Here is an 18,820-nt window from a genome sequence, read left to right as displayed (position 1 = left end):
CACATACAGAAATGATAAATACTCAAGGTGATGGATACCCCAAATATCCTGACTTTAGCATTACACATTCTATGTATGTAACAAACACATACATGGACCTCATACACATGTAAAATGTTATATTCTTTTATTTATTTATTTATTTATTTATTTATTTTGTAGAAAGGAGGTTTTGCCATGTTGCCCAGGCTGGTCTTGAACTCCTGGGCTGAGGCATTCTACCTACCTCAGTCTCCCAAAGTGCTGGGATTACAGCCAGGAGCCACCATGCCCAGCTTATGTTCAATTTGTTTAAAATTCAAAGAAAAAAGTATTTAAAATAACTACAGTTACATTAACTTGTTCATTAATACAAAATATAGTATGATGTAAACTGTGACATCAAAAAACAAAATGTAGCGCGGAAGGAATAAAATGCAGAACTTTTATGTGATCAGAATTAAGTTTTTATCAGCTTAAAATAAACTGGTGGCCAGGCGCAGTGGCTCATGCCTGTAATCCCAGCACTTTGGGAGGCCAAGGCGGGCAGACCACCTGAGGTCAGGAGTTCGAGACCAGCCTGACCAACATGGAGAAGTCCCCGTCTCTAATAAAAATACAAAATTAGCTGGGCATGGTGGTGCAAGCCTGTAATCCCAGCTACTCAGGAGGCTGAGGCAGGAGAATTGCTTGAACCCGGGAGGTGGATGTTGCGGTGAACTGAGATCGCGCCATTGCACTCCAGTCTTGGCAACAAGAGCGAAACTCCATCTCAAAAAATAACAACAATAATAAATAAAAATAAATAAATAAACTAGTATAAGATGTTTTACATAACTGTCATGGCAACCACAGGCAAAATATTATAGCTGATACACAAAAAATAAAGAAGAAGGAATCAAACCATACCACTATAAAAAAAAATCAAGTCACAAAGAAGACAGCAAGAAGGGAAGAGCAAAGAAAACTATAAAACATTCAGGAAACAACTAATAAAACAACAATAGTTAAGTCCTTACTTATCAATAATTAATTTAACTGTAATGGATTAATTTCTCCAACCAAAAGACACAAACTGGCTGAATGGATAAAACAACAAATCTATTTCCTTTCTACAAGATACTCACTTTAGCTTTAAGGACACACATAGGCTGAAACTGAAGGGATGTAAAAATAGTAACCAAAGAGAGCACGATTGGGTATACTTATATCAGAAAAAAATAGACTTTATGTCAAAAACTGTCACCAGAGACAAAGAAGGGCATTATATAATGATAAAGGAGTCAATGCATCAAGAGGATATAACAGTTGTAAATATATATCTACTTAACATCACCTAAAATATAAACCAAATAGTAACATGACTGAAGTGAGAAATAAACAGCAATACAACAATAGTAGGAGACTTCAGTACCCCACTTTGTAAACAGAATAGATCTATGAAAAAGAAAATCAGTAAGTACTAAAGGTCTGAATATTTGTGTTCCCCCACAATTCCTATGTTGAAATCCTAACCACAAAGATGATAGTATTAGAAAAGTGGGGCTTTAAAAAACAAACAAACAAACAAAAACAGGGCCTCACTCTGTTATCCAAGCTGGAGTACACTGGCACTATCATAGTTCACTGCAGCTTCAACCTCCCAGATGCAAGCAATCCTCCCATCTCAGCCTCCCAAGGAGCTGGAACTACAGATGCAGGCTACCAGACCAGGCTATGTTTTTTGTTGTTGCTGTTTTTTTTTTTTTTTTTCTGGTAGAGATAGGGTCTTGCTACGATGCCTAGGCTGGTCTCAAACTCCTGGGCTCAAGCAATCCTCCAGCTTCAGCCTCCCAAAAGTACTGGGATTACAGGTGTGCACCACCACACCTGGCCAGAAGGTGGGGCTTTTGAGAGCTAATTAAGTCATGGGTGTGGAGCCCTCACGAATGGAATTAGTGCCTTCATAGAAGAGGCTCAAGAGAAACCCCTATACTTTTTGGCCATTTGGGATTACTGTGAAAAGACACCTATCTAGGACATGGGCCCTCATCAGACACCAAATCTGACAGTACCTATATCTTCAACTTTCCATTCTCCAGAACTGTAAACAATAAATATCTGTTGTTTACATGCTACATAGTTTATAGTATTTTGTTACAGTATATATAACTGGTTGGCCTAAATGGTCTAGGACAATAATGAAGAAATGCAATTAAACCACACTATAGGCCAAATGAACCCAACAGAAATATATATAGCATTCCATCCAACGGGAGTAGAATGCACATTCTTCTCAAGTACACACACAACATTCTCCAGGATAGAGCATATGATAGGGCATAAAACAAGCCTTAGCAAATTTTTAAAACACTAAAATCATATCAAGTATCTTTTCTGACCAAAATGGTATGAAACTAGCAATCAATAACAGGAAGAATTTTGGAAAAATCATAAATACATGGAAATTAAACATCAAGCTCATGAACAATCAATAGGTCAATGAATAAATTAAAAGGGAAATTTAAAAGCATCTAGAGGTGGTTCATGCCTGCAATCTCATCATTTTGGGAGGCCCAGGCAGGAGGTTTTCTTGAGATCAGACTAGGAAACATGGCAAGAACCTGTCACTACAAATATATATACATATGTGTGTGTGTGTGTGTGTGTGTGTGTATGTATATATATGTACAAATTTTAAAAATTAAAAAAATATTTTTAAGTATCTTGAGACAAATGAAAATAAAAATCCATACCAAAACTAATAGGAAGCTGGGCATAGTGGCTCATGCCTGTAATCCCAGCACTTTGGGAGGTCGAGGTGGGTGGATCACAAGGTCAGGAGTTCAAGACCAACCTGGCCAAGATGGTGAAACTCCATCCCTACTAAAAATACAAAAATTAGCCAGGAGTGGTGGCGGGCACCTGTAATCCCAGCTACTCAGGAGGCTGAGGGAGGAGAATTGCTTGAACCCAAGAGGCAAAGGCTGCAGTGAGCCAAGATCATGCCACTGCACTCCAGCCTGGGCAACAGAGAAAGACCCTGTCTCAAACCAAAAAAAAAAAAAAAAAAAAAAAAAAGTTTACAGCAATAAATGCCTACATCAAAAAAGACATATCTCAAATAAGCAACGTTGCTCCTCAAGGAACTAGAATAAGAACAAAGCCCAAAGTTAACAGATAGAAAAAAAATAAAGATCAGAGCAGAAACAAATAAAATAGAGGCCAAAAAAATACAAAAGATCAATGAAATTAAAAGTTGGTTTTCTAAAAGGATAAAATTGACAAGCATTTAGCTAAACTAAGAAATAGAGAGTAATCAAATAAAATCAGAAATGAGAGAGGAGACATTACAACTGATATCAAGAATAAAGAATTGTAAGAGACTACTATGAACAATTATACATCAACAAACTAGATAACCTAGAAGAAATGGATAAATTCCTAGATATATAAACATATCAAGATTGACTCATGAAGAAACAGAAAATCTGAACAAATAATGATTAAAAATTAAATCCAGTAATAAAATGTCTCATTCAAAGAAAAGCCAAGGACCTGATGGTTTCACTGCTGAATTTCTAAAACATTTTTTTAAAAAACTAATTATAAGACACATATTAAAAATATTTGGTCAGGCACGGTGACTCATGCCTGTAATCCCAGCACTTTGAAAGGCCAAGGCAGGCAGATGACCTGAGGTCAGGAATTTGAGACCAGCAACCAGCCTGGCCAACATGGCAAAAGCCTATCTCTACTAAAAATACAAAAACTAGCCAGGCATGGTGACACATGCCTATAATCCCAGCTACTTGGGAGGCTGAGGCAGGAGCATCACTTGAACCTGGGAGGCAAAGATTGCAGTGAGCCAAGATCATTCCACTGCACTCCAGCCTGGGTGACAGAGCAAGACTCCATCTCACACACACACACACACACACACACACACACACACACAAAAGACAAGACACGAAAAACATTTATAAAATAATGAATACCGGGTTTTCCATTCCAAGATGGCCGAATAGGAAGAGCTCTGCTCTGCAGCTCCCAGGTTGACTGATGCAGAAGATGGGTGATTTCTGCACTTCCAACTGAAGTACCTGGCTCATCTCATTGGGACTGGTTGGATAGTGGGTGCAGCCCACAGAGGGAGAACCAAAGCAGGACGGGGCATTGCCTCACTAGGGAAGCACAAGGGGCGTGAGGAATTCCCTTTCCTAGCCAAGGGAAGCTGTGACAGTCTGTACCTGGAGGAACGGTACACTGCTGCCCAAATACTGTGCCTTTCCCACAGTCTTCACAATTGGCAGACCAGGAAATTCCCTCCCGTGCCTGGCTCCCCCACAAAGGGAAGCCCATCAGACTAACAGCGGATCTCTCAGCAGAAACCCTATAAACCAGAAGAGAGTGGCAGCCAATATTCAACATTCTTAAGAAAAGAATTTTCAACCCAGAATTTCATATCCAGCCAAACTAAGCTTCATAAGTGAAGGAGAAATAAAATCCTTTACAGACAAGCAAATGCTGAGACATTTTGTCACCACCAGGCCTGCCTTACAAGAGCTCCTAAAGGAAGCACTAAACATGGAAAGGAACAACCGGTACCAGCCACTGCAAAAACCTGCCAAATTGTAAAGACCATCAATGCTAGGAAGAAACTACATCAATTAACGGGCAAAATAACCAGCTAACATCATAATGACAAGATCAAATTCACACATAACAATATTAACCTTAAATGTAAATGGGCTAAATGCCCCAATTAAAAGACACAGACTGGCAAATTGGATAAAGAGTCAAGACCCATCAGTGTGCTGTATTCAGGAGACCCATCTTACGTGCAGAAACACACATAGGCTCAAAATTTAAAAATAGAGGAAGATCTACCAAGCAAATGGAAAGCAAAAAAAGCAGTGTTTGCAATCCTAGTCTCTGATAAAACACACTTTAAACCAATAAAGATCAAAAGAGACAAGGCCATTACATAATGGTAAGGGGATCAATTCAACAAGAAGAGCTAATTATCCTAAATATATATGCAACCAATACAGGAGCACCCAGATTCATAAGCAAGTCCTTAGAGACCTACAAAGAGACTTAGACTCCCACACAATAATAATGGGAAACTTTAACACCCCACCGTCAATATTAGACAGATCAATGACACAGAAGGTTAACAAGGATATCTAGGACTTGAACTCAGCTCTGGACCAATCGGACCTAATAGACGTCTACAGAGCTCTCCACCCCAAATCAACAGAATATACATTCTTCTCAGCACCACATCACACTTATTCTAAAATTGACCATATAATTGGAAGTAAAACACTCCTCAGCAAAAGCAAAAGAAAAGAAATCACAACAGTCTCTCAGAACACAGTGCAACCAAATTAGAACTCAGGATTAAGAAACTCACTCAAAACACACAACTACATGAAAACTGAACAACCTGCTCCTGAATGACTACTGGGTACATAACAAAATGAAGGCAGAAATAAAGATGTTCTTTGAAACCAATGAGAACAAAGACACAATGTACCAGAATCTCTGGGACACATTTAAAGCAGTGTGTAGAGGGAAATTTATAGCACTAAATGCCCACAAGAGGAAGCAGGAGAGATCTAAAATTGACACCCTAACATCACAATTAAAATAACTAGAGAAGCAAGAGCAAACCTGAAAGGCAGTCTAGGCCACGAGGCAAGTCCTTATGGGTTTGGAGCCAATAAACTTAGGGGGCATGTGAGACACCAGTCTGGGTGGCCAAGGGAGTGCCTACCCTGCCCCTCCCCCAAGCCCAGGCAGCACAACTTGCAGCTCCAAGAGACCCCCTTCCTTCTGCTGGAGGAGAGGAAAGGGAAGAGTAAAGAGGGCTTGGTCTTGCAATTTGGATAACAGCTCAGCCATGGTAGGATAGGACACCAGGAAGAGTCATGAGACACCCATTCCAGGCCCTAGCTACTGGATGACATTTTTAGACACACCCAGGGCCAGAAGGGAATCTGCTGCCTTGAAAGGAAAGACCAGATCCTGAAAGGATTCATCACCCATTGGCTAGAAAGCCAACAGATTTTGAATAATCAGCAGTGATAGGTAGTGCATACCATAGGTGGGCTTTGGGTGAGAATCTGAAACATGCTGGCTTCAGGTGTGAACCAACACATTCCCAGCTATGGTGGCTATGTGGAGAGTGTCCTTCTGCTTGACAAAAGAAAAAGGGAGATGAAAGGGGACTTTATCTTGCAGCTTAGGTACCAGGTGAGCTACAGTAGGGTAGAGCACCAAGCAGTCTCTTGGGTCCCCAATTCCAGACCTTGACTCTAGGATGGCATTTCTGGACCTATCCTGGACCAGAGAGAAGTGCACTGCCTTGCAAGATGAGTCCCAGACCCAGCATCATTCGCTGTAAACTGACTGAAGAGCCCTTAGGCCTTCAGTGAACATCAGTGGAGCCTGGCAGTACTCCCCATGGGCCTGTGACAGTGGTGGCCATAGGAAGATACTCCTCTGCTTGTGGAAAGAGGAGGGAAGAGTAGGAAAAAACTTTGTCTTGTGGCTTGGGTACCAGCTCAACCACAGTAAAAAGGAGCACCAGGTAGCTTCCTAAGGATTCTGACTCCAGGCCCTTGTTCCTGGCCAACATCTCTGCACCTGCCAGGAGCCAGGGGGAACTTGCTTCCCTGAATTGAAGGACACAAGCCTGGCAAGCTTCATCACCTCACCTGCTATTGTAGAGCCCTCGTTCATTAAGCAAACATAGGTGGTATCCAGGTAGCAGATTACAGCAGGCCTTGGGTGAGACCCAGTGCTATGCTGGCTTCAGGTCAGACACAGCACAGTCCCAGGGGTAGTGGCCACAGGGGTGCTTGTATCACTCCTCCCCTAGCTCCAGACAGCTCAATACAGAAAGACAGACTCCATTTCCTAGAGAGAAAGCAAGGGAAGAGAACAAAGAGTCTCTGCTTGGTAATCCAGAGAATTTTTCTGGGCCCCATCCAACACCACCAAGATGAGACCTCTAAAACTCTGCAAGAGTCACAGTGTTACTGGGCTTGAGGTGCCTCCTAAGGCAGATACGGCTGCTGTGACCAAAAACTTAGCACACAACATGCAAATGCCTTCGAATATTAGAAAGCTTTCCCAATAATGATGGGTACAAATAAGCCCAGACTATGAAGACTACAGTAAACACCTAACTCTTCACTGCCCAGACACCAACAAACATCCACAAGCCTCAAGATCATCCAGGAAAATACGCTCTTACCAAATGAACTAAGTAAGGCACCAGGGAACAATCCCAGAGTGACAGAGATATGTGACCTTTCAGGCAGAGAATTCAAATTAGCCGTTTTGAGGAAACTCAGAATAATTCAAGATAACACAGAGAAGGAATTCAGACTCCTATCAGATATATCTAACAAAGTGATTGAAATAATTACAAAGAATCAAGCAGAAATTCTGGAATAGAAAAATGCAATTGATATACTGATATCAGAGTATCTTAATAGCACAACTGAACAAGTAGATGAAATAAGTAGTGACCTTGAAGACAGGCTATTGAAAATACAAGTCAGAGGAGACAAAAGAAAAAAGAATGAAGCACTCCTACAAGATCTAGAAAATAGCCTCATAAAGGGCAAATATAAGAGGAGGCAGAGAAAGGTATAGTGGTAGATAGTTTATTCAAAGGAATAATAACAGAGAACTTCCCAAACCTAGAGAGATATCAATATTCAAGCAACAGATTATAGAACACCAGGCAGATTTAAGCCAAAGAAGACTACCTTGTGGCATCAGCCTTGGAAAATAATTTATGACTAAGTCCACAGCAAAAGCAATTGCAACAAAACCAAAAATTGACAAACTGCTGCACAGCAAAAGAAACTATCAACAAAGTAAGTAAACAGACAACCTACAGAATGGGAGAAAATACTTGCAAGCTATGCATCCAACAAAGGTCTAATACCCAGAATCTTTAAGGAATTTAAATAATTCAACAAGCAAAATATAACCCCATTAAAAAGTGGGGGTTAAAAAGACTTGAACAGACAATTCTCAAAAGAAGACATACAAGTCGTCAACAAACATGTGAAAAAATGCTCAACATCACTAATCATCAGAGAAATGCAAATCAAAACCACAATGAGATACCATCTCACACCAGTCAAAGTGGCTTTTATTAAAAAGTCAAAGAATAACAGGTGTTGGCTGGGCTGCAGAGAAAAGGGAATTCTTTTACACTGTTGGTGGGGATGTAAATTAGTTCAGCCACTGTGGAAAGCAGTTTGGAGATTTCTCAAAGAACTTAAAACAGAACTACTATTTGATCCCACAATTTCATTACTGGGGATATAGCCAAAAGAAAACAAATCGTTGTATCAAAAGGACACATGCACCTGTATGTTCATTGCAGCACTATTCACAATAGTAAAGACATGGAACCAACCTCGGTGCCCATCAGTGGCGGAATGCATAAAGAAAATATGGTACATATACACCATGAAATACTATGTAGCCATAAAAAAAGAATGAAATCATGTCCTATGCAGCAACGTGGATATAGCTGGAGGCCTTAAGTTAACAAACACAGAAACATAAAATAGTGATAAGGAGATTGAATCAGTAATCAAAAATCTCACAACCAAGGAAAACACAGGGCCAAATGACTTCACTGGTGAATTCTACCAAATATTTAAGAAAAAATTAATGCCAATCCTTCTCAAACTCTTCTCTAAAAATGAAGAGGAAAGAACCTATCCACACTCATTCTATGAGGTCAGCATTACCCTGATATCAAAGCCAGACAAAGACACTACAAAAAAATTATCCCTGATGAACACAGATGAAAAATTCCTTAACAAAATACTAGCAAACCAAATTACACAGCACATTAAAATCATCATACACCATGATCAACTAGGATCTATTCCTGAGATACGAGGGTGGGGGTGGTTCAGCATATAAAAATCAATACATGTGATACACCACTTTAACAGAATAGAGGATAAAAATCATATGGACATTTTGATAGACACAGAAAAAATTTTTTTACAAAATTCATCCTTTCAAGATAAAAAAAAATTTCAACCAATTAGGAATAGAAGGAATATGCCTCAACATAATAAAAATCATGCAACAAGTCCTCAGCTAACATCATACTAGATGGTAAAAAGGTTAAAACATTTCCTCTAACATAGGAAAAACGCAAAGCAAAGATGCCCACTCTCACAACTTCTATTCAACATTGTACTAGAAGTCTTAGTACCAGAGCAATTAGGCAAGATGAGGGGGGAGAAAAAGGCATTCAAATTTGAAAGGAAGAAGTAAAATTGTTTGCAGATGACATAATCTTGTATTAGAAAACCCTAAAACGCTACCAAAAAGCTGTTAGAACTAATAAATTCAATAAAGTTACAAAACAAAATCAACATAAAAATCAGTTTTTATATGCAAGCAATGAACTATATACAAAAATTAAGAAAACAATCCCATTTATAATAGTGTCAAAAATAAATAAAATACTTCTGAATAAATTTAACCAAGGAGGTGAAAGACTTGTACATTGAAAACTATAAAACGCTGAAGAAATTGAAGAAAACACAAATAAAGGGACAGATATCGTGTGTTCATAGATTGGAAGACTTAATATTTTTAAATGTCCATACTACCTAAAGCACTCTACAGATTCAGTCCTATCCCTATCAACATGGCAACGGCATTTTCACAGAAGTAGAAAAAATAATACTCAAATTTATAAGGAATCACAAAAGACCTAAAAAGCCAAAGCAATCTTGAGCAAAAAGAAAAAAGTTGGAGCCATCATATTTCCTGATTTCGAAATACACTAGACATCTAATAGTCATCAAAACAGCACAGTATGGACATTTTAAAAAGACATATAGACCAATGGAACAGAATAGAATATCTAGAACAAAATCCACATATTTACAGGCAACTGATGATCAACCAAGTTGCCAAGAACATACAATGGGGAAAAGAGAGTTTTTCCAATAAATGGTGTTGGATATTCACATACAGAAGAATAAAATTGGAACCTTATCTCCCATCATATGCAAAAAATCAATTCAAAACGGATTACAGACTTAAATGTAAGACCAGAAACTGCAAAATTACTAGAAGAAAACAGGGGGAAAGCTTCTTGATATTGTATGGGAAATGATTCTTTAGATATGACCCCCAAAGTACAGACAACAAAAGCAAAAATAGACAAATGGAATTACATCTAACTAAATACTATGTACAACTGCAAAGGAAACAATTAACAGAGTGAAGAGACAACCCGTGGAATCTGTAGAATTGCAGAATATTATGAGACTTCAAAAAACTTTTGGAAACATTGAATTAAAAGATTAAAATATAAATTTTATCAACATAAGCTCCATCAAGTTTAAGATACCTTTGTGATACTAGCCATTTAGTTCATCCATAAAGAACTGAGGAATTTAGCCATGTCGATGCAATCTTTTTCACATTTCACATTAACTGAGGAAAAATGGGTGCCTTTTATGGATTTTTTTAAGATTAGGAAACAAAAAGAAATCAGAAGGAGCCAAATCATGTCTGTAAGGTGGATGCCTAATAATTTCCCATTGAAATTCACAAGATTACTTTTGTTTGATGAGAGGTATGAGCAGGAACATTGTTGTGGTGGAGAAGGACACTGGTGAAGCCTTTCAGGCGTTTTCCTCCTAAAATTTTGGCTTTCTGAAAACACTCTCGTAATAAGCAGGCATTATCATTCTTTGGCCCTCCAGAAAAATCACCAAGCAAAATGCCTTGAGCATCCCCAAAAACTGTTGCTATGATCTTTACTCTTGACAGAGCTGCTTTTGCTTTGACTAGACCACTTCCACTTCTTGGTAGCCATTGCTTTTGTTGTAATTTCTCTTTGGGATCATACTGGTAAAGCCATGTTTGTCTCGTGTTACAATTCTTTGAAGAAATGCTTCAGGATTTTGATCCCACTTGTTTAAAATTTCCAATGAAAGCTCTGCTCTTATCTGCCACTGATCTGGGCACAATGGTTTTGGCACCCATTGAGTTTGCTCCACTTCAGTTTTCCAGTCAGATTTGTATAAGCAGAACAAATTGAGATGTCTATGGTGTTGGCTATTATTTGTACTATTAATCATCACTCCTCTTCAATTAGGGCACGAACGATTAATTTTTTCCTCACAAATTGTTGTGTACAGCCTGCTGCTGCAGGTTTCATCTTCAACATCATTTTGTCCCTTTTTTTAAAACAACATAATGAGTTTATATTTAATATAGTACTTCTCACCATGGGAATGTTAATTAATTAATATAAAGTTTTTTAACATTAAATATTTTCTCCATTTCAATGTCAATATAAAGTGATTTTTTAAAGCAAACCAAGTACCACATGTTCTCACTTGTAAGTGGGAGCTAAAATGATGCGAACTCATGAACACAAAGAAGAGAACAACAGATACTGGGGTCTACTTGAGGGTGGAGGGTGGGAGCAGGAAGAGGAGTAAAAAATATAACTATTGGGTACTGGGCTTAATACCTTGGTGAAGAAATAATCTGTACAGTAAACTCCCATGACATGAGTTTACCTATGTAACAAACCTTCACATGTACCCCAAACCTAAAATAAAAGTTTAAAACGATAAATATAAAAATAAAGGATTTTTTTACATTAACTCTTTTCTCCACTTCAATGTGAGATACAATGAATGCATTTTTCTTTTTTTTTTTTTTTTTTTTTGAGACGGAGTCTTGCTTTGTCGCCCAGGGTGGAGTGCAGTGGCCGGATCTCAGCTCACTGCAAGCTCTGCCTCCCGGGTTTACGCCATTCTCCTGCCTCAGCCTCCCGAGTAGCTGGGACTACAGGCGCCCGCAACCTCGCCCGGCTAGTTTTTTTGTATTTTTTGGTAGAGATGGGGTTTCACCGAGTTAGCCAGGATGGTCTCGATCTCCTGACCTCGTGATCCGCCCGTCTCGGCCTCCCAAAGTGCTGGGATTACAGGCTTGAGCCACCGCGCCCGGCCCAATGAATGCATTTTTCTAAATGTTTTTTCTCCAGAGATAAAAGCATCTATGTTTGGCTATTTGACATCTAAATAGAATATTAACTTGGTCAATAACAAAAGTCTAATGAAAATATGGAGAAAGGACTCCTCAATGATTCTGGAGGCAGTGACTGTAACTGGATAGTGGTGATTTCTTAGGATTCTGGGCAAGAACTTCCTTCTTCCTATTTCATGTGATTTTTTTTTTTTTTTTGGAGACAGGATCTTACTCTGTCACCAAGGCTGTACTGCAGTGGTGTGACCATGACTCACCGCAGCCTCGACGTCCTGGATTCAAGTGATCCTCCCACCTCAGCCTTTCAGGTAGCTGGGACTACAGGCGCATGCCACCATGCCCAGCTTAGATAATTCTAAAACTATGAAATATTACTTATGTAAATGTCGGCCACCTTACTTCTTGAATCCCCTTTCTAACCAGCAAATACAAATTATAGGCTGCATTTTTCAGTGCATTATTTATTATAAGGAAAACATTTTTTCTTATACATAGCAATTTGTTCTCATTTTATGGAACACAACTAAGAATGTGGAACTCCCCTATTTACTGTTTCTTGGAAACTTTTAAACACCAAAGGTCAAGTTTAGCTTCACTAGTACAAAGGTTTTCAGGGCAAAGTTTGATTTGGGATGCCCTTCAAAGTCATATCTGTCCATTTCTCTTTTGTGCACATAACCCCAAGCAGGCACAAATGCCTGTAATGCTGAGAACCACACCTAACAAGACAGGAATTGCATCTCTGGCTTCTACTGCTTCGACAACAGGCAGCAACAAAAGCAGTAAAATGAGGACTAAGAGCCACTGTGTTGAAACCGAAGTCATGATGGTGGAATGTTGATGGCTGAATCTTGATGGCTGAAGTTTCCAAAGAAATAGTATATATATAATTCTATCTGACTGGAAATGTTCCCTTCCTGGAGCTCTGGATGCTGAGGCTAAGGGGTTCCACATGACACTGCCTTCCAGGAAACAGCCATTACAGGAATGTCATTCCGTCTTAAAAGGAGTTATCCATTTGAAAATTGCTGATTTCTTTGGGGCATTGTCTCCATTAACACTCTCTCTTTTCTTTTCTTTTCTTTCTTTTCTTTCTTTTCTTTCTTTCTTTCTTTCTTTCTTTCTTTCTTTCTTTCTTTCTTATCTCTTTGTTTCTTACAAGGAGATCTAATGTATAGCTTGGTAACTATAGTTCATAATACTGCATTGTATACTTGAAATTTGCTGAGAGTAGATATTAAATATTCTCACCACACACACACACAAAAAAAGGCAACTTGGACAACTGGACCTCAGAGTAATCTAACAGTTGCTAAGGGAAGTTGTACTCTAGAGAAGTATTCCAGCTCATAAAGGAAAAGTAAAATGACACAATTAGAATACTATTATTTTTAAAACACTGATGAAATAAAGAATCCAGGCAATGATCACTGATGGCTGCTAATATCACAAAAGGCAGAACAACTAATATACAAGACCCCTGATGGATGTACACCATACCACCTGTGAAAAACTTCTACCAAAAAACTGGTAAGAGCCTTTAGAATCTTAATTACTAATTTATAGGAAATACAGAGAACACAGAAAAAATAAACATGTTAAGGAACAGGGACACAAACAGCAAAATTCAAAATGCAGGAAACTACCTGACTTCTTTAACAAATACATTGCAAGGAAAAAAAGGAAAAAACCTACGGATTAAAGTAGACATAAGAGACACCTTAATCAGTCACAGTACATAGGCCTTGACAAATAAATTGTATAAGATTTTATGAGACAATCAGTGAAATCTGAACAATGTGTGTTTGCAGATTACTAATAAAATTCTGTTATAAAGGCATGTGAGGAAAAAATGGTAACTATGTGAGGTGATGGATATGATAATTAACTCTATCGTAGTAATCATTTCACAGGGTGTATATATATATATATAAACATCACAGTGTACACTATTAAATATATACATTTTAATTTGTCAATTATATCTCAATGAAGCTTGAGGGGAAAAGAAAGTAGTAGGAGGTCTTCTTACAGCAAAAGGAAAACAGTAAACTTCTCACGTGTTTATCAGCCGCAGAAATGTCTGATATTGCTATAGGTCAGCAGTGCCAAGGAATACAGTTAAATGACAGAAATAAAGCTACTAGAGATAAATAAAAAATCACCCAGAATTAGGAATATGACTAAGGTTTGGAAAGTAGAGCATTTTTCTCCCAGGGGAAAAAATCTGCAAAGTCTTTGTGGTCAATAAATGTAACCCCAAAGCCTTTTGAGTTGAACTTATTTGTATTAATATGCGATTCTTCTTTGTAGAATACTAATTTGTTACAGTATTTCCATTTTCAAATGGAAGTTCTGTATACCTTTTCTGAAAAGCCAAGTTCAGCATAATATATGTCCTAATCATTAGACAGGACTTTAAGAGCTAAACACAATTTAAATTCCACCAGAACAATGGAGACCACTAACAAGTTGTCTAGATTGTGAGGGAAATTTCTGTATCAACAGTCTCTTCTCATCTACTTAGCCCTGCCTTCTGCCAGGAGCAGACATAGGAGCTCAATACTGCAAGACTTACAAAAGAGGAGGAGAAGGAGGAAAAATGGTATTTTATTAAACAAACAACAACAACAACAACAAACTCTTAAACATATTATTTCCAAACCTTGCATTCAGATTTCAAAAATCTGAAATATTATATTTTATAAAAGTCTAAGAGAATTTGTCATTTAATACATTGAGGCAAATACGTTGACAATTCACAGTAAAGTAAGCTGAAGAAATTTCAATTTCATTCATAATTATAGCAGCTTTCTCTTAACTGTGGTATCTCTAAGGGAACATGATCAAAAGAGTGTGGCAGAAAGCAAGGAGAGCAGCAGCTATTTATGAACTTTTCTTAACAAAAGAAAAGGCAGGAGGGTGATAAAAACGCAGAAAGGTCCTGCACTGAGATGTTAACAAAAATCAAGGGAAATAAATGAGCGTTTTAAAAAATACCCACTATCACTCTTTACATTTAGTATTGTTCTAGGTTTCAATTTCAACAAAATTCTAATATACTACAGCATTTTTATATATTATCATTTGTGAAAAATGAAGTTTTTACTTTTAGACTGAATGGGTACTTCCAAATTATATATAACCTCTAGTCTAAGATATTCACTGTTCTCAAAAGAGTTAAGCCTGTAGAATGTGTACTCATTTTCCATGACCTCCTTCTGGTATAAAATTTACAGAAAAGGTTGCTTAATTAGCAGCTATTCATCTCTGCTTGCATCAGCAACTGCTGCCAACAGTTTTTTTAACACGTGGATATAAAGCAAGAAGAAATTATTCCAAAGGGTCAGGCGCAGTGGCTCACACCTGTAATTCCAGCAGTTTGGGAAGCTAACGTGGGAGGATAACTTTAGGCCAGAGTTTGAGACCACCGTGGGTGATATAGCAAGGCCCCATCTCTACAAAAAAAAAAAAAATTTTTTTTCTAATTGTTCCTGAGATTGAAAGATGTAGATGTTTGTCTTCACGACATTTTATCTGGGAACTTAGTAAGTAATCCATGCTTGCTCTGACCGTGATAAATTTTAGAATAAACCGGTGGAATGGCCACAAGAGAGTCCATCTCTAATAAATAGCAAACATCACCTAAAGATAGCAGCAGCAGTTTCCGTTTGTTAAGCAGTTTCTATTTTCCAGGCATGTTACTGAATACTCTATAATATATGCATTACCATATTTAAACCCCACAACAATTCTAAATAAAGTATCACAATATTTAACAATTTAACACTAATGCCTTAGATGACAACAAATTCTGACTGACAGTTGGTCTACTACTAGAAAAACTATTCACTGTGTTACAATTCCTACAGTTAATAATATTGATAATTATTTTTGCCTCTTTTTAAACATTAAAATATGATAATTCCTTTAAAGACATTTGTGAATATTTCACCAGGTTATTTTTATATTCCCAAAAGATGTGGAAGAAAAAATGAAGCAGAAAGATTAAAATCATATGTAATTACTAGGGCTAAAATTAAAATTTTTCTTCTTTTCTTAAACATTATTCTAGTGATGTGAACACAAAAGACTCATACTGGTGCTATATAAATTTGTTGTTTATTTAAGATTTTTATGAAAATATCACTGTGGGTCAGATTGTATTCCTACAAATATAGCCATTAAGATATTCTAGCTTATAATGTGAATATCTCATCATCATATTTTCTTTCCATGAGATTCCTTAGAAAATGATAACAGATAAGAAGTCAACAACCAATGGCGTATGTGCAAATAACCATGTCAGGCCTCAGCCTACTGTTCCTGGAGAACATTTATTTTTATGACTCCTAACTCACCCTCATTCTTGGCATAAACTCCAAGCTCACCTCTAGTCTTAAGCTTCCAGAAGCCATCCAGGGCACCAGCATCCTTTCTTTTTTTTTTGGACCTCCCTATTCCTGCCTTCTTGGCATACTGGTCTTTTGATACATTGATGCCATAAACTTTGTGAATGTTCTACTCCCAAATACTGTCAAATCCTGGAATAGAACTCTAGCCTGTTCTATTAGGAAGAGTTCTTTATATAGAGTTTGATCAATCTTTGGGCTCTAAAAAGTCTCTTACATAAGTTATTTGCATCAACATTTTGCTAGTGATAGATATGCCTGTGAGTATTAAAATCTCAGTGCCCAGATTTGTATTTATTTTGTTAAATGACAAACATCATAGTCACAAAAGTTAGACTATAGTTAAAATAATCATAGGAGTATCTCCAAATAACTAGAAACTAATCCTACACTCAGAAAGGGTAAACATTTAGTGAATTGATTGGATATATTTTACTCCATGATCTATTTTTTTTTTCTTGAGACGGAGTCTCTCTGTCGCTCAGGCTGGAGTGCAGTGGTGCAATCTTGGCTCACTGCAACCTGCGTCTCCCGGATTCAAGCAATTCTCCTGCCTCAGCCTCCCGAGTAGCTGGGATTACAGGCCTGTGCCACCACACCTGCCTAATTTTTGTATTTTTAGTAGAGACGAGGTTTTGCCATGTTGGCCAGGCTGGTCTTGAACTCCCGACCTCAAGTGATCTGCCCACCTTGGCCTCCCAAAGTGCTGGGATTACAGGCGTGAGCCACCGTGCCCAGCCTACTCCATAATCTCCTGATATTCAAAGCACTGCACCTTATGTGACATCTCCACAAAAATACATTTTTCACATATATTCATTTAAGTAACAATTATTGAGTATCTACTGTGTGTCAGAATCTGTGCTGGGCCTAGGTTTTCAGTGAAAGACAGGGTTCTTGCAGAGTTCCTATATTTTTGTATAATTTTCTTGATATTTCCAGATTACTCACAACACTCCAAATCTTAGTGTAGTACTCAGCATACAGTGTTAAATACGTACTTACTTGACTGATATTAAAATGCCAAAATTCATCTAAGACTAATGATTTTAGCTAATACTACTCCCAATCACACCTCCACCTTATACTCTGGTGTTACCAGACAACAATAAGTATCAAAGCAACAACAAAATTTTCTGTACTCCTGACAGAGAAATAAAGGAGGAATGGAGAGAGAGGAGTAAGCACTTATATTAAGAAGAGAACACTGGTCAGGTGTGGTGGCTTATGCCTGTAATCCCAGCACGTTGAGAGAACGAGGCAAGTGGATAGCCTGAGCTCAGGAGTTTGAGACCAGCCTGGGCAACATGGCAAAACTCCTTCTCTACCAAAGATACAAAAAATTAGCCAGGCATGGTGGCACATGCCTGCAGTCCCAGCTACTTGGAAGGCTGAGGTCAGAGGATCGCTTGAGCCCAGAAGGCAGAGGTTGCAGTGAGCAGAGATCATGCCACTGTACTCCAGCCTAGGTGACAGAGAGAGACCCTGAAAAAAAAAGGAAGAAAAAAAGAAAGAAAGGAAAAAAGGAAAGAAAGAAAGAAAGAGAGAGAAAGAAAAAGAAAGAAAGAAAGAAAGAAAAAGAAAGAAAGAAAGAAAGAAAGAAAGAAAAAGAAAGAAAGAAAGAAAGAAAGAAAGAAAGAAAGAAAGAAAGAAAGAAAGAAAGAAAGAAAGAAAGAAAGAAAGAAAGAAAGAAAGAAAGAAAGAAAAGAAAGAAAGAAAGAGAAAGAGAAAGGAAGGAAGGAAGGAGGAGGGAGGGAGGAAGGAAGGAGAACACATTTTTGTATGAACTGGCAATGTGTAAAAATAATAAACAATACATGTTAAAAGAGTAAATAAATATAGCATGTTGGCTTCTGAAGTCAGAGAAGGTTTAAACTGCCAAAGTACTCTACAGTAAATATTAACTGACATCTATGATAATATTCCTGAATTTACATTCAGTTTTTTGTTTATGTTACCTAAGCCAGAAAGAACTTTCTTCGTATTTATTATTCTTCTGGGTTCCTACTCCAAAGTTGTAACAGAGATGATGAAGACTTGAAGTCTGCAATATAAAAAAAAAAATCCATGAGATTCATGATTTCCTTAAATCCCAACACACTTCGGGAGGCCGAGGTGGCAGTGAGCCATGACGGTGCCACTGCACTCCAGCCTAGGAGACAGAGCAAATCTCCGTCTCAAAAAACAAACAAAAACATACTTAATGTGTCCTATACATCAAAATAAGCTTCCTTATCAAAACCTCTCAATTTGTATAAAGAAGAACTGCAAAACATTCAGGTTGGGGAATTAGTTATGTATGAAAAAGTATTATAATAAATTACTAATAGAAGTTAAAAGATGCTTTGTAACAGGAAACGAGAAACCCAATCATT

The 18,820-nt window shown here is 37.8% G+C and overlaps 2 protein-coding genes across 3 annotated transcripts in view; both read right to left on the bottom strand.

Moving 5' to 3' along the window:
- The window catches only part of TEX11 (testis expressed 11), a 348,904-nt gene that overhangs the window by 240,388 nt on the left and 89,696 nt on the right, over nucleotides 1-18,820 (bottom strand). For both annotated transcript variants that reach the window (XM_007992000.3, XM_037988900.2), the window contains one exon: nucleotides 18,404-18,489. In XM_007992000.3, the coding sequence (XP_007990191.1) occupies nucleotides 18,404-18,489 (86 nt within the window). The remainder of the gene's footprint in view (nucleotides 1-18,403; nucleotides 18,490-18,820) is intronic.
- LOC119620908 (small integral membrane protein 30-like) lies at nucleotides 12,679-12,858 on the bottom strand. The gene has a single exon (XM_037988902.1). The coding sequence runs from the start codon at nucleotides 12,856-12,858 to the stop codon at nucleotides 12,679-12,681; it is 180 nt and encodes a 59-aa protein (XP_037844830.1).

Source organism: Chlorocebus sabaeus, chromosome X, assembly GCF_047675955.1.
Source record: "Chlorocebus sabaeus isolate Y175 chromosome X, mChlSab1.0.hap1, whole genome shotgun sequence".
Lineage (NCBI taxonomy): Eukaryota > Metazoa > Chordata > Mammalia > Primates > Cercopithecidae > Chlorocebus > Chlorocebus sabaeus.
The sequence above is the reverse complement of the archived record's forward strand: the minus strand, read 5'-3'. Positions and strand labels throughout refer to the sequence as shown.